At 28.1% G+C, this 15,851-nt stretch overlaps 2 protein-coding genes across 2 annotated transcripts; both read right to left on the reverse strand.

The window, feature by feature from the left end:
• Positions 1 to 3,417: 3,417 nt before the first annotated feature.
• LOC136076035 (uncharacterized) lies at positions 3,418 to 4,200 on the reverse strand. Its single transcript, XM_065789499.1, has one exon. The coding sequence runs from the start codon at positions 4,198 to 4,200 to the stop codon at positions 3,418 to 3,420; it is 783 nt and encodes a 260-aa protein (XP_065645571.1).
• A 7,148-nt stretch (positions 4,201 to 11,348) lies between these two features.
• Positions 11,349 to 13,173, reverse strand: LOC100198963 (cytochrome P450 4V2). The gene has a single exon (XM_065790755.1). The coding sequence runs from the start codon at positions 12,946 to 12,948 to the stop codon at positions 11,473 to 11,475; it is 1,476 nt and encodes a 491-aa protein (XP_065646827.1). The 5' UTR covers positions 12,949 to 13,173; the 3' UTR covers positions 11,349 to 11,472.
• Between the last annotated feature and the right edge of the window lie 2,678 nt (positions 13,174 to 15,851).

Below are 15,851 nucleotides of genomic sequence, written 5' to 3' on the forward strand. Positions count from 1 at the left end.
AACATTTATAGATTTAAAATCTACGCTTTAAATCTTTTAATATATACGTTTATAAAACGTCGATCAAACGTTTACAACATTGAATAATATAAGTCGTTTTTCTACACGTTTGATCGACGTTTAATAAACGTTTATTATATTATAATATAGTAATATAGCCATTGGTCAGAAGACTCACATAACAGCTTAAACCACGCGGTTTAAATAGGCATGATTAAAACGAAATAAAAAACTTCATAAAAATTATTTTTTATTAGCTAAATAATTAAATTAGACTTAAATGTGTTTTCAAGATTCACTTCCCTTACAACAACTAAAAGCAAAATGACTGGTAAATAAATAATAAACGAGTGTCGGGTGCGCCATTTTAATTCATGGAAGTTAAAAAGCTCTTATCGCAACAATCTACCTTCATAAATGCCAACAAATCAATGGACTCCTATGTTTTAAATATTATTGATGGCCACATTGACACAATTAAAAAATATGAGTTGCTGGTCTCTCGTTATGAAAGACCTGCTGTAAGAACTTTTTTCGTAAGTTTTATAAACAGTTTAAATTCATTTTGTAAACGCTAGTATGATTGTGCAACAGTAGTTATTCATCTTTGCAATAATCAAGAGGTTTAATAAATAAATATTTATTTTATCATTTTAGATACATTTTAGCTTAAGATTTGCTAAAGAAAATTGGTGAAACAGAGCTGGTAAAAACCACTGCATATGTTATGTCGCGACGTTACTAATTTTTTAATGTCAATAGTAAACATGGATGGTACAAGAAGTTTCGGAAACTTCCATACATAAAATCCTCTATATGTAAAGTTGTTCTGTGTAATTCCAATTTTGATTTATGAACTTACATTTAAAATGCTAACTATTTTCCGTAATTTTTTGCGGTTACAAATCAGGTTATGAAATCAGACGATCAGGATACGAATATAGAAGATGATGTTGCACAAACAGGTGCAAGATGAACAAGCGGTAGACGGTATTCTAGGAAGATTTTTGATAATGCATAAACCAGAGACAACAGTAATCCAAAATATATGTTTACGAGATTATTAATTTTATTCGTAATTAGTTATTAGTAGCTAAAAGAAGTGAAAAAATTTGTTATTTTTAAAGAAATCTGAAAAATGTGAGATTTTTATTTAACTTAATTAGAGAAAAAAAAAAGATTTTTTATATTTAAAAATTTCTCTAAATAAAGTAGAAAATAATTGTATTTTTTTGGTTTATAGATCAGCTAAAAAAAATGTTCCACCGAGTTCCACAAATATATATATATTTTCTAGTTAAATTAACATTTCTACTTTTAGAGTATAAAGGGATTACTGCCTATGACGTATTAATAAAACTAGATGCGTGACTTTAATTAAAAAGTAAAGCCATCGTTCGCCATCTTGCGGTACGGCAAAAAAACTGAAAGCAGAGAGGGTAACATATGAAAAAAACAATACATCTTTGTTATTATCTAAACAAGAATTTGGAAAAAAGCCTCGGGTATTAAAAAAAAATCATATTTTTCTTTAATTGCATAGAAATGGTTATTTCGTGTTGTGCATATGGATGCACAAATCGGCAAAAATTGCAACTAGGCGTATTGTTTCACAGGCATCATGAAAACATTATTTTATCTTTTTTTAATTAACTATAGTTGTTGCTTAAAATATTATTTAACTATAGCCGTTGCTTGTTGTTTATAACTTTAATATTATTTTCCTCTTAAAACATTTTTGTTGTCTCTATTAATAGAGAGTTATCGATAACTCTCTATTATTAGAGAGAATAAAAATGTTTTAAGTGGAAAATAATCTTGAAGTTTTACAATGTTATGATATATCATAACATGTTATGATATTAATGTTATGATCATCAATGTTATTAAATATCTTAACAATGTTATAATGTTATTATAGGAAATCTAATTCGATAATTGTTAAAGCAATAATTACATAAAATTTTAGACAGTTTAAACTTTAAACTGTCTAAAATCTTTGCTTTAAACTTAAAAGCAAATAAATGTATAAAGTAGTTTAAAATGTTTCTGATATATTAAAGATTTTATTAAATTGATAGTTCCTTAAAACAATCACAATGAAAAAATTGAATCTTATCCCAAATAAGTTTGTGAAGAAGGACCTAAACAAAGATTGGTTTAGTTATATTTATTTCAAAGGTGATGAAAAAATTAAAACAATGTAGCCGAAAATATGATACATTTATACAAAAAGAAAATCACTGGCTACAGAGTAGCCAGTGATTTTCTTTTTGTGATTTAAGATGATTTAAGTAAACCTTTGGTCATCCAAGGGCTTAAAAGTGATTTTGAATTTATAACTATTTTTTTTAGTGGAAATGCCAAATCGTAATATTTACAAAACTGCGCCAAAAAAAGATCATACGCCTTATTTGCCTCTTGTGATTGTAATATAAGGTCCCAATCAATTTGTTCTGATAAGAGATTTCGAAAGTGCAACAAGGAGGTTTCATTGATCTGTCGCATTTGGATTGTAGATTTTAAAGCAGAATGATTATCAGTTATATTATTTGTAACTAAGAATATTGGGAAATGATCTATTATGTCAGTTTTGATTATACCAGATTCTAGGAGGCAATTATGAATATTATTAGTAAATATATTATCAAGTAATGTTGATGAAGTGTTAGTTATTCTGGTTGATTTGCTTATTGTTGGAATTATATCATGTTGAATTAAGGTATTTAAAAAATATTGAACATTTACATTTGAAGAATGATTTAACAAGTTTATATTGTAGTCACCAGTTAAGTAAACGTGTTTCTTTGTTATGTTGGTGTTGCTTAAAAAATTTTTTAAATAAGATTTAAATATTTTAAAATTCCCACCTGGCTTTCTATAAATAGAATTAATGATAATATTTTTGGTTGCTTTATTTGTTATTTCGATGCACAACGACTCACAATCTGTATCATTAACATTGACGTCATTACGCAATATAAAGTTAATAGATTTGTGAATAAAGATACTTACACCGCCACCAACGTGGGTTTTACGAGGTTGGCGAATTGATACGTAATTATTTAATTCATAATTACAATTTTTTTCATTGCTTTTTAACCACGTTTCCGTGAGACTAATTATTTTAAAATCGTGGTTTAGATCATGCAATAATAGTTTTAGATTATCAAAGTTTTTATTAATACTTCGAATGTTTAGATTTAAAATTGAAAAATTATTTATTTTTTTACTAAGAAATTGAGTAGATTCACGGACTGAATAGTATTCACTTACAATGTTTTTTTTATTGAAATAGTCATCAAAGCTGCTATTTTCCTTATTAAAATTAAATAAAAAGTTGTCATCCATTTTGAAAAGAAAAAATAATAAAATAATTTCGTAATCACGAAAATAAGATATTAAAAAATTAAAATACTAGGATATTAAATTATTACTTTTCTTTGAAGCCCAATCGCCTATGATCAGCTTATCATACAAGATTGTTGCAAACTTTCCTGCCGCTCGTTCGATTTTCATCTGTTCTCGTAGATTCTTACTAATTTGCACTGTCTCAGCGCAAAAATCTTCATTTATATAGATATTTTTACCTTTAAGATTAGCGGTCTTTTTAAGAATATCGATTTTATCTTTAAAGTCCAGAGGTTTTATTATTACTGTTCTTGGTTTAACTGAGTTTTTTTGGCCAGTTCTGTGTGCCCTTTCTATTTTAATGCCTTTTAGACCTAAATAATTTTCAAAAATTTTATTTACCTTCATTTCGCTGTCTTCCCAGCTTTCCCAATCGTTTTCTTTAACTCCGTCAATTCTCAGATTGTTCCGCCGTGATCGATCTTCCATTTCTCTTAGTTTGCCTCTAATTTTAATAAATGCTGATTCGTTACTTTGAATTGCGCTTGTTGTTATACACTTCTCTTGTGAATTAACGACAGACCTAATTTTTTCATCTATTAAGTGTTCGTGAAAATTTAGACTCACTTTAATATCTTCAACCTCTTTTTTTATTGTTTTGATCTGTTTACAATTTTCTTTAATATTTGATTCAACAATATCTAATCGCTCGTATAATATTTTTGTGCTACTACTTATAATGTTTAACACATTCTTTTCTTGTTGTTTTATCATGCTTTCAGTTTCTTTTTTAAACTCCTTAAACATTTTTTTCATCATTTTCTCTATTTGATCGATTGTAACTGCCATAATAAATATATCGAGTATATATATATAATAATAAAATAATAATATTATATATTTTATAATAAAATAATATCTAATACGAAATAACTTTTTGGTTTTATAAAAACGTCTTGCTTGTTCAATGTTCAATGTGCGTTGCATTTAAAAAAATGTCTAATATTTTAGAGACCAAAAATGTTAATGAAACTTTGGATTAAACCTTTCCTATTAACATAAGTGTAGAGAAAGCTCTTGCATTAAAAATGAACACTGATCTCAGCGATAAACAATATCAAATGATCAGAAACTCACCTCTTGTACACAATGTACATATTTATCCTTGCACGATATTTTAGTGGAACAATTGAAATGCCCATTTTTCGAAAATTTCTGCAAAGTGTACTCTTCAAAGCACGTTAGATCACACTGTTAGTAGATTAAATGAAATGATTGGTAAGCCGAATGTGATCAAGATAACGAAATATTTAGAGTTTTATATGGAAAGATTGCTTTTGATGTAACATCAAACCAACGTATTTATAAACAGAAATACGAGACAAGTAACATAATTAAAGAACTTAAGCATGAAGAAAACCTTTTCAGTACAGTTTTTTGTGCCTTTATTGCTCAAAATAGGATATGAAAAAGTTTGGAAAAAATGGAAATCCTTAAATTTGTCACTTTTGTAGACCTCTTCATCTGCAACATAAAAAGAGAGCCCAACTTTATCCAGAGAAGCGGTATCAGATCAAGAAATTCAAAAAAACACCTTAAAGACGTAGGAAAGTTTTTACTATTCAGGATGAATGGTGACTTTTAATATCAGCTATAGGTTTGATCCTAAAATTTTGATAATAAAGTAGTTAACGCACTTACAGAGACAAAATCAACTCAATCCTGCAATGTGTGCAATCTTAAACCCAAAAAAATGAACAACATTGATTTAGTAAAAGCAAAAACAGAAAACAAGCCAGATGATGAATCTATGCTCTATGATGAATCAGATGCACTATGATGAATCAGATACACTACCTTCTAGTAAGATCACATCCAAAAGTATCAAGCATATCTTTTAGAAAACGTAAGAGTTATCGAGGAAAACCGTTACTACATAAAGTTATCGAGGAAAACCGTTACCAGATAAATTTATTGAGGAAAACCGTTTCCAGATGAAATTAATTGTAAAAGAAATGATAAAATAAATGTAATAAAAAAACGGTTTTTTTCACTATGTATCGACATCCTTTAAAAACCATTTTATAAAAATATCAAGTAGACTAATTTATCAAGATAGCGCGCGTTTGTCTTAAAGATTCTAAAATTAAAAAAAAATTATTTTGTACGCGTATAGTCAACTTTAACGCGCGCATAAATGTGTAAGCGTGCAATGTACGTGTCAAAGCTGCGCGTAAAAAACTTTTTAATAACGAATTTGAAATCTTTGATCCAAAAATTATCATTTTAACATATAACGTGTTTTTTTTTAGGAATTATATTGAAGTTTATTTGATTTATGCCGTTTTTTGATCGTCCTGAGTCACTGTGCGTCGCGATATAACATATACAGTGGTTTTTACCTGTTTTTATCTGTTCCGCAAAATTTGCTTCAGCAAACGTAACTATATTAAGCTAAAATGCATCTAAAATAATAAAACAAGTATTTAGTTGTCAAACCTCTCGATTATAGCAAAGATGAAAGCCTACTGCTACACAATCATACTAGCGTTTACAAAATGAATTTATTATTATTATTATTATTATTATTATTATTTATTGTACTGCAACAAGCTATAGCTTGTGTAACCAATTCTGGTTTTGGCGGTCTACATAAAAATTTCAAATTATTTTTTAAAAAGTTAATTAAATGGGAATAAACCCAATTTCATCGTTAATCAGCTTCAAGGTTTTCAGATTCGTAAAATTTGTCCAATCTTGCTTTAAAACTTTTTACAGATGAGGCACTGACTATGTTTTTAAGGAATTTATTCCAAATGTTCACCACATGATTTGTAAAAAACTGATGACGCTGTTTATTGTTTTTTTATTAATTCTCTAACTAACTTAAAGTTATGACGTCACGTTCGACTTTGATTTAAATTTCCTGGATAAGAGAGCGAATTCACGTTGCACCAACTTACAATATAGAAGCTATTTATTATTTTAAAACACTGTATTAGGTCACCTCGAACTCTACGGTCTACAAGAGATTGAATACCCAAAAATTTTTAATCTTTTTTTGTAATCCATATTTCTGAGTGATGAAATCAAACGAGTTGCTCGGTGCTGTACTTTCGATTAAAGTTATGTTATTTTTTTGGTGAGGGTTCCACGTCGACATTGCAAATTCCAAATGAGGTCTCACAAACGCTGTAAACAATGTTTTGAGAAGTTTACTATCCATATAGGTGAAAGTCCTGCTTACCATTCCAAATATTTTATTTGCTTTATTTGATGCATACATAACTTGAATATGATATTTCGTCTTACTAGATAAAATAACTGCTAAATCCTTTTCATTGTTTGTACTGCATATATTTATTATTTCATTTGCTATTGATGGAATTGTATAAATGTGATGTTTGTTTGATTTGACAAGATGCGTTACTTTGCATTTTGACTCATTCAAGTAAAGAAGGCATATTTGGGACCATTTTGCTATTTTATTTATATTATTTTGCAATACATTTATATCGTCGGTATTATTTATTTTTGCTAATAATTTAGTATCGTCAGCATACAATTTATTTACACTTTTTAATAGTTCTGGCATATCATTAATATATATTATAAATAAAATAGGACCTAGCATTGATCCTTGCGGTACACCACTCCGAACCTCTTTTCATTCTGATGAAAATTCTGCCATTACCACTTTTTGTCGACAATTTTTTAAAAAAGATTCAAGCCACTTTAAAGTGTGACCGATAATTCCATAAGCCGACAATTTGTGAATTAAATATCTATGCGGAACAACATCAAAGACTTTAGCAAAATCCATGAATACTACATTAACCGCATTTTCTTAAGATAATAAATAGGTAATAAAGTCCATTGTTTCAATCAAATTAGTTGTGCATGATTTGTTGTGCACAAAACCATTTTGATTAGTTGAAATAAGGTGACTTTGTACTAAGTGTTGAACTCTCTTTGACAATTTTTTCCATAACTTTACTAACAACTGATGTCAAAGAAATTGTACGATAATTGCTTGTAATTAGTTTGCTACCTTTTTTATATAAAGGTGTTGTGTGTGCAGATTTCCAATCATTTGGGGAAATACCTAATTGCATCGAAAGTGTGAATATATAACTTAAAGGTGTTACTAGCGCAACAGCATAATTTTTTAATACAAATGAATTTACTCCGTCTGGACCAACAGATTTATTTGGATCTAACATCACTAATATATTGTAAACCAAATTAAAATCAAGTAACAGTGTGTCATATATTGTTCATACGCTTATCGAATTTTGGTACTTCGGTAACATTGTTTTTGTAAATTCATCTTGAAAATGGTCATTTAAAGTATTTGCTATGTCTTTTAGATCTGTGATTATACAATCGCTTTTATTTTTTAAAGAATTTATACTTGAATTGATTTTTTTCTTCTGCTTTACATATGAATACAAAAGTTTTGGGTTTATGTTTAGCATCATTGGCTAACTTTGATTCATACTCTTTTACTGTTATGTTAAATTCCTCTTCTTGTACCTGTTTTGCATTGGAAAAGCCACAGGCTAAACATTTGAACCAAAGTTTGCTTTTTGACTTCATTTTTATTTTCTGTGGCGGAGATATCCAGTTGTATAACTTATAATTCGTTTTTACATATTTCATTTTGACGTATTTATCCAACGTAATATTGTAATTTTTTAAGAAGGCATCATAGCATTCGTTTACGTTTCGATTTTCAAAATTAGTTTTCCAATTACAGTTAGTGAAAAAAGCGGACATTAATTCATAATTCGTAAAATGAAACATTTTTTTGCTAATCAACTTTGGTTGTGGCATTGATTTTGTTCTGAAATGAAATGTCAAGACATGATGTCCTTTTTTAAGTTTGCTAGACGCGGTAAATAAATGATTTCTTCAGTTCTTTCATTGCATTCAGTTATTTTAAGGTCCAATGTACTAGTTGACATAATTTCATCAGCTTGAAAAGTAGGATCTGTTACAAATTGAGGTAAATATGCAAACGAATTAATATTTGTGTTATTAACTGACTTAACGCCATCGTTATTTATTTAACATTTTATAGAGGGTAAATTGAAATCAACAGTTATTTACTGCCAACAGCTATTGCAAATACTGTTGGCAATTGCAAAGTTGGCATCTGCGAAATCCTCATTACATTCTCTATCTCTACAAATCTCTTACTTGTCCTTGTATGGAATACTGTCGTCATATTTGGAATGGTTCTTCTAATAGTGTTCTTCCTCTCCTAAATATAGTGCAAAAACGCATTTGAAACGTGTTTGAAACGTAATTGGCTTTATTTACCAAGCTTGAGCTTCTCTCTCATCATTGTAAATTTGCACCTTTTTCTCTTTTCTACAAATACTATCATGGTCACTGCTCAAAGGAGCTAATGTCTCTAGTTCTGTCAACAAAAACTCTTTTTTTGATTGACTTGTTTTACTGTATCTGCACCTGCATGCTTTAAAAACGTTCATTCGTATAGTTTTTTTCCTCCACGTCAACTCTTTAGAACTCTTTCTTTCATCTTCATATTTTCCAGACTCCTTCAACCTACAACTTTTAATGTCTTCTGTCAACTTTTTCTTTGGTCTTTAACTTTATACTTTGTTTTCAAGTAATTCCCAACTTAATAGTGATTTCTTGAAGCCTTGTTGGGAGTGAATTAGAATAGAAAAAATAGGGGAAAGGCGCCTATGATGGGATAGCGCCTATGATGACATTCCGGTCATCAAGGCGCCTATGATGGGATAGCGCCTATGATGACATTCCGGTCATCAAGGCGCCTATGATGGGATAGCGCCTATGATGACATTCCGGTCATCAAGGCGCCTATGATGGGATAGCGCCTATGATGACATCCCGGTCATATTTTCATAAATATTGTTTATGGCGAAAAAGTGATTAGACCAACATGCCTATACTGACGTTACATTAGTTTTAGTAAAAATACGTCCCTTATGCACACATATTGCTTTTATAATCAACAAAAATAAAATGTGCTGTTGTATTTTTTAATTCCTTTAAACATTTAAGATTGTGATTTTATTATTAACTGTGCAGAAATAAAATTTTCATACATTACTTCCAAGTTTTGTGCATTTAGTGAAATACTTATTTTAATTTTATCTTTTAAACAAGGCAGACAGCTTGTTTAAAGTAAAATGATGACTTCTTCCTATGATGGAAAAAAATAAAAACTTAAGTAAAATAAGTTTTTTTAAAAATAAAATTGTTTGTTTTTATTGTTTAGTTAAATAGTGATTTAAATCACACAGTTATGTTAAATACACTTAAAAGTTTCTAACAAGTATAAACGAGCATAATTGAAAATCCATAAATACATGATGACATAACTAAAAAAACTTTCACGAAAAAGACTTTGCTAAAATGTATTGAAAACATATATTTTTTTATATATTTTTTAAACACCCACTATATATTACAAGTAAGGTAAATAAAAAGTTTCAAAAAAAAATCTCTAGGATCTAGGAATTTTATTTTCAAGAACATCCTTGAAGATTGTTCTTTGTTCTTTTGAGTTCCAGTACTCAACTGCACATTTTAAAATTTTAAGATCCATTTCAGGAATTATATTTTTTTAAACCAGTAATTTTTCTTTTTTCTTTGTGTTGCATTAGTTTCTCTTTATTTAATTTATGACTATTGCACAGAGCCTTGACGCTATCTACAAAAGGTCGTGGACCTAATTCGTTGTTCAACTGCGACTTAAGAATATCAAATGTCATATGTAAAATATCTATTATTACTGCTTGTTTGTTAAGAACATTGAGCAACCTTTTTGCAGAATATATTAACATATTTAATCAAATGCTATTATTTTATCATTAGAAAAACTTTCAATACAATATTTAAAAATAAAAAAATTTTAAGAATCTAATAATTCTACAAAAAGTTATGAGATTTTTTTTAATGTATAGATTTGTTGAAGAAATTGTTGAAGATTGCAACGCTTATAATTCGCTAGTTGGGTGTAATAAATTAATTGTAACAGCCAGTTGCCTTATAGATTGCTGAGTGCAGTTTATGATATATTTGACTTATCAACTCGTCTTTCAATATCTGATCTTTATTACTTAAAGTATGCTGAATTCACTGCATAATTGTGCTGAAATAACCAACTAGATCGCTAATTTCGTTATTTTTGAATATTTTGCCGGAATGTTTAAAAGTTCGAAATCTTTTTTAAATTATATACATTATAGATAACACAAAGAAAGAGAGAGAGGTTATTAGACTAATGATTGACTAATCTATTAATTATATCAGTATCATGACTAGTCTATCAATGATATCAGTATATGATACCACAAATAATCCGGGTGTGGGGCCGACGACATGGGTTTCGAAGTCGGGGGAGGAAGACACAATTGTAAATTTTTGTAAAAAGGCCTCTATATCTTGACATTTATGGAAAAAAAAAAATTTATGAAATAAAAAAAAAAATTGATGAAGGGGGGGGGGGGGGAGAGAGAGAAGTAACAGCATAAACCCCAAAGAAAAGGTGGATTATTTAGATATGGTGTCTGGGTGAGATTTTTCAAATGAACTTGGACAGGTAGTATGAAAACAAGGTTTTTGCAGTTACAAGAATATATTTAAAAAAATATAAAAGCATTATTTTTAATATTCTGAAAGCACAAAAAACAAGAAAGTTTTTGCTATAAATTTAATGTAAAAAAAACTTTATATAAAAGAAATAAATGCAGGATTAAAGTTCAACTATTATAGTACTTAAAATTTTTTGTTGATTTATATTTCTAAAGATTAAAACAATCCCCTTATAATCAGACTTAAAAAAAAAGGGTGCATAGGAGTTAGATTTAAATGTAACTATATATATTAATATATTTCTGTTTATCTATGTATCTTTCTCATTTTATATATATATATATATATATATATATATATATATATATATATATATATATATATATATATACACAACAAAATATAAAAATCAAATAAGTTATTTTTTATTTAAAGTTCACTTTTTCATCTCATTTGATTAAATTTAATCTAAATTATTTCAAAATTACTGATAAATAATTAACTAAACTAAACATAATCAGTTTTTGTTTATCTTCTGGTGAACATTATATTAATTCCATTAATTGATTTATGAATTACATCAACAGCCCCAAATACTTCATTTTCGTCCTGCATTGACTTTAGATAAAAGTTTTTCATTATGCTGTACAGTAATATTTTCTCTTCAATCATGGCAAATTTTTGGCCAATGCAATTCCTTGGTCCAGCAGAAAAAGGTACATAACTGTATGGGTTGCGCTTTTCATAACTATCAGCTTCAAAACGTTCAGGTATAAACTCATTTGGACTTTCCCAATAATCAGGGTTTGAATGCAACATTAAAACTAAAAGAACTATTTGTGCTCCTTTGGGAATAAACTGACCATCAATGGTCATATCTTCCTCGACTGTTCTTCCATACAGAGGGACAGGAGGATGCATTCGTAATGATTCTTTAAGAATATTTTCAAGATATTTAGATTGTCTGACTTTATCATAAAGCGAACCTCCATTTAACTCTATTTCATCAATTTCTTTGTGCAGCTTCCTTTGAACATCTGGATTTTTTCCTAACAACCAAAGAGTCCAACCTAGAGCAGCCGAAGTTGTATCATGACCTTCAAACATAAAAGTATCAACTTCTTCTTGAATACCTTCAGTGTCAATTTCACCTTTACGGTATATATCCAATAACAAATCTAAAAAAAATTTCTTTCCATCTGACGCAGTCTCACAATAAGATTCTTGAATTTTCATTTGCATGCGTTCATTTATGACATCAAAAGATAGCTTATGAGCAACATCTAAAGCTTTATAAAATCTTTTACCACAAGGCAACAGTTTGTAAATGGCATCAAACCAAAGCCAAGGGTATTTTATACGCATTATAAATTCTTCATTTAAAACTGTGATAGCTTTAACATACTCAGAATCTGGATGACTTTGTGCATTTACTTTTACACCCATTGAAGTTTCGCAGATTATATCCAAGGTTGCCAAACCAATAGGTACTTGCACATCTACAACTTCTTTGTTATCAGCAGCTACAGCTAGTTTGTCCACCAGAATGGATGCTTGCTCTTCAAATATCTTAATAAAGTTATTGAGTATGGAAAAATGGAAGCTTGGTGTCAGTAGCCTTCTACGTGTTTTCCATTTTGATCCTGTGCTTGTAAGTAGCCCAGTTTTTAACCAATCATGCAAAAAATCATAAGAAAATCCTTTAGTGATAACTTTCTGACTACTTAGAACTGCTTCTGAAAACTTTACAGAAGAAGACAAAATCATTGGTTTAGGTCCCAACCAAATGCAAAACACAGTTCCATACTTTTTAGTAAATTCGCATAATTGAAAGAAAAATTTTCGCGCATCTCTTTGCAAGTACAATGACGTTCCAAAAAGCGGTATGTTCGGAGGTGTTGCAATTGTTTCAAGACCATAAGAATTTCTCCAATACTTCCACAATATTTTACTGACAAAAAAAATAAATAATCCAACTAATATAAGATATGAAGCACAAATCATTTTAAATATAGTCAACAAGGCAAAAAAACTGACATCAGAGAATCAGTTTTCTTTGTTGTTAAATTAAGACATTCAACTGCAACATAGTACAAACTAAAATGTGTCATGTGATTATTACTTCTGCTTAAATTATTACCATTGAAAACTCAAAACGAGGTTGGGCTTTCGGGTTATAGTTGTTAGAAGTGTACCTAGAACGTCCGTACTACCTCGAACACAGCAAGTTGAGCAAAATATTAGCTCAGCAAAAAGTACAGTATCACTCAAAAAGCGATCAAAGTCCAATTGCTAATTTAATATATTTAATGCGTAGATTATTCCACTTTCTCTTCAAGTTATAAAAAAATAAATTAAATAAAAACTGGATAGTTAAAAAATTTATTGAAAGTTTCAAATAATTTTAAAGATGTGTGTGTGTGTGTGTGTGTGTGTGTGTGTGTGTGTGTGTGTGTGTGTGTGTGTGTGTGTGTGTGTGTCTATATATATATATATATATATATATATATATATATATATATATATATAAATATATATATATATATATATATATATATAAATATATATATATATATATATATATATATATATATATATATAATATATATATATATATATATATATATATATATATATATATATATATATATATATATATATATATATATATATATATATATATATATATATATATATATATATATATATATATGTCGGCTCTGATATATATATACATATATATCAGGGCCGACGACACAGGAAAAAAGAGGTCCTTTACAAAAAAAGTTGGAGGGAGGTACGTTCCCGCCCCACCCCCCAATCGTATCGTTGGCTCGGCATATATATACATATATATACAAAAAAAAAAAAAGAGACCAAGTAAATAATATCTGTGATATTTCAGCTCCATTGTTTTGAAAGTTTGTATAAGAAAAGATTATATAAGAAAAATTGATAGTACTAGAAATTATAAAACTGTAAACTAATTAGTTATATATTACGATATAGTGCGATAGCAGTATTGTTTGTTATTAATAGAAATTATGCTGTAAATTGGCAGGTATGATGTTGGCAGAAGAAAGTATCACTCAAAAGACTATCAAAGTTCACTTGTAAATTATGCATAATTATGCGACTTATTCATGCGAAAACGTTGATTTCATAAAAAAATTCACGTGTAAAAATAAATTAATAAAATATAAACATACTTTACAACATACTTTACACCATGATGTTAACGAATTGGTAACTTTATAGACAGTAAAATGCTGCATTACCGGAGTCTCGAGTTCGATTTTTATGATCATCATTGAAGAAATATTAATTTTGAATGAATTATTTTTGTGAGTTAAATAATTTTTTCTTATTTATTAATTAATAATGTATTAGGAATTTATAAATGTTGGGTTTTGTATATTAACTCATTTTTTACGCGTAATTAACGGTGTATTTCTTAACTGAAATAACCACCGTAAGTGTACCTACTTTTACTAATTTGTTTAGCTTTTGGTGCAGCAAAGTTTAAATGAACTAATACAGTGGGGTGTACATACATCGACTTGGGGATTTTGGTTATTTTAGTTGTATATATATATATATATATATATATATATATATATATATATATATATATATATATATATATATATATATATATATATATATATATATATATATATATATATTTATATATAAACATATATTTATATATATATACATATATTTATATATATATACATATATACAGAGTTGTTAAGAAGGCCAAAAGTTACTAGACGAAGAACAAGGCCAAGACCAAGAGTTTTATGGTTAAGCCCAAGAATAAGAGTTTCAAAGCGAATGCCTTTCGCAAATATTTTCAAGACCAAAGACTTAATATTTTTGCCTTACTTTAAGGCCAATTGTTAACAAAACTGTAGCTCACAATTGCTATGAGAATAAACCAATGCTGTAAAAATAAATCAAGGTTATGCGCAAAGTTCAACAAAGTCAATAAAAAATATATACTTCTAAATAGATAAGAAAGCTGAAAACAAAAATACATAATAAAAAATGAAATACTGAAAACAAAGAATAAAAACTTTTAATTTTATGAATTTTGTTTTGAAGGCCAATGCCAAAACAATCAAGTCCAACATTTTCAAGATAAAGACCAAGGCTAAGGCCCTAATTTTTAGCCTTAAGGCAAGGCCGAGGCCAAGGTATATATATATATATATACATATATATATATATATATATATATATATATATATATATATATATATATATATATATATATGCATATATATGTGCATATGTATGTGCATATGTATATGTTTATATATATATGCATATATATGTGTGTGCATATATATATATATATATATATATATATATATATATATATATATATATATGTATGTGTATATACATATATATATATATATATACATATATATATATATATATAAAAATATATATATATATAGGTATGTATATATGTATATATATATGTATATATATACATGTATATAAATATATATATATTTATATACATGTATATATTATATATATATATATATATATATATATATATATATATATATATATATATATATATATATATATTTACATATATAGAGGATCATTTATAGCAGATTCTTGTAACGAGTGGATGTTGGCATTATTTAACCAGTGGGTTACATCCGGGAATCGTTTAGAGGATTTGGTTGTCGTAACAGACAATGCTCCATATCATGCTCGTTTGGAAAGAGCGTTTGAAAATTCATCGGCTCAGTTGTTACGATTTGGACCCTACAGTCCAATGTTCAACCCAGTAGAAGCTATCTGGTCCAAAATAAAAATAAACGTTAAAAATGTTATTTGCATTCCACCTGTATTCGGTGCTGGGATTATGGAACAAC

The sequence above is a fragment of the Hydra vulgaris genome, chromosome 02 (assembly GCF_038396675.1).
Source record: "Hydra vulgaris chromosome 02, alternate assembly HydraT2T_AEP".
Lineage (NCBI taxonomy): Eukaryota > Metazoa > Cnidaria > Hydrozoa > Anthoathecata > Hydridae > Hydra > Hydra vulgaris.

What these genes read in the sequence shown, in the direction of transcription:
- LOC100198963 (XM_065790755.1), bottom strand. Translation starts at nt 12,948, where the DNA reads ATGATTTGTGCTTCATATCTTATATTAGTTGGATTATTTATTTTTTTT.
- LOC136076035 (XM_065789499.1), bottom strand. Translation starts at nt 4,200, where the DNA reads ATGGCAGTTACAATCGATCAAATAGAGAAAATGATGAAAAAAATGTTT.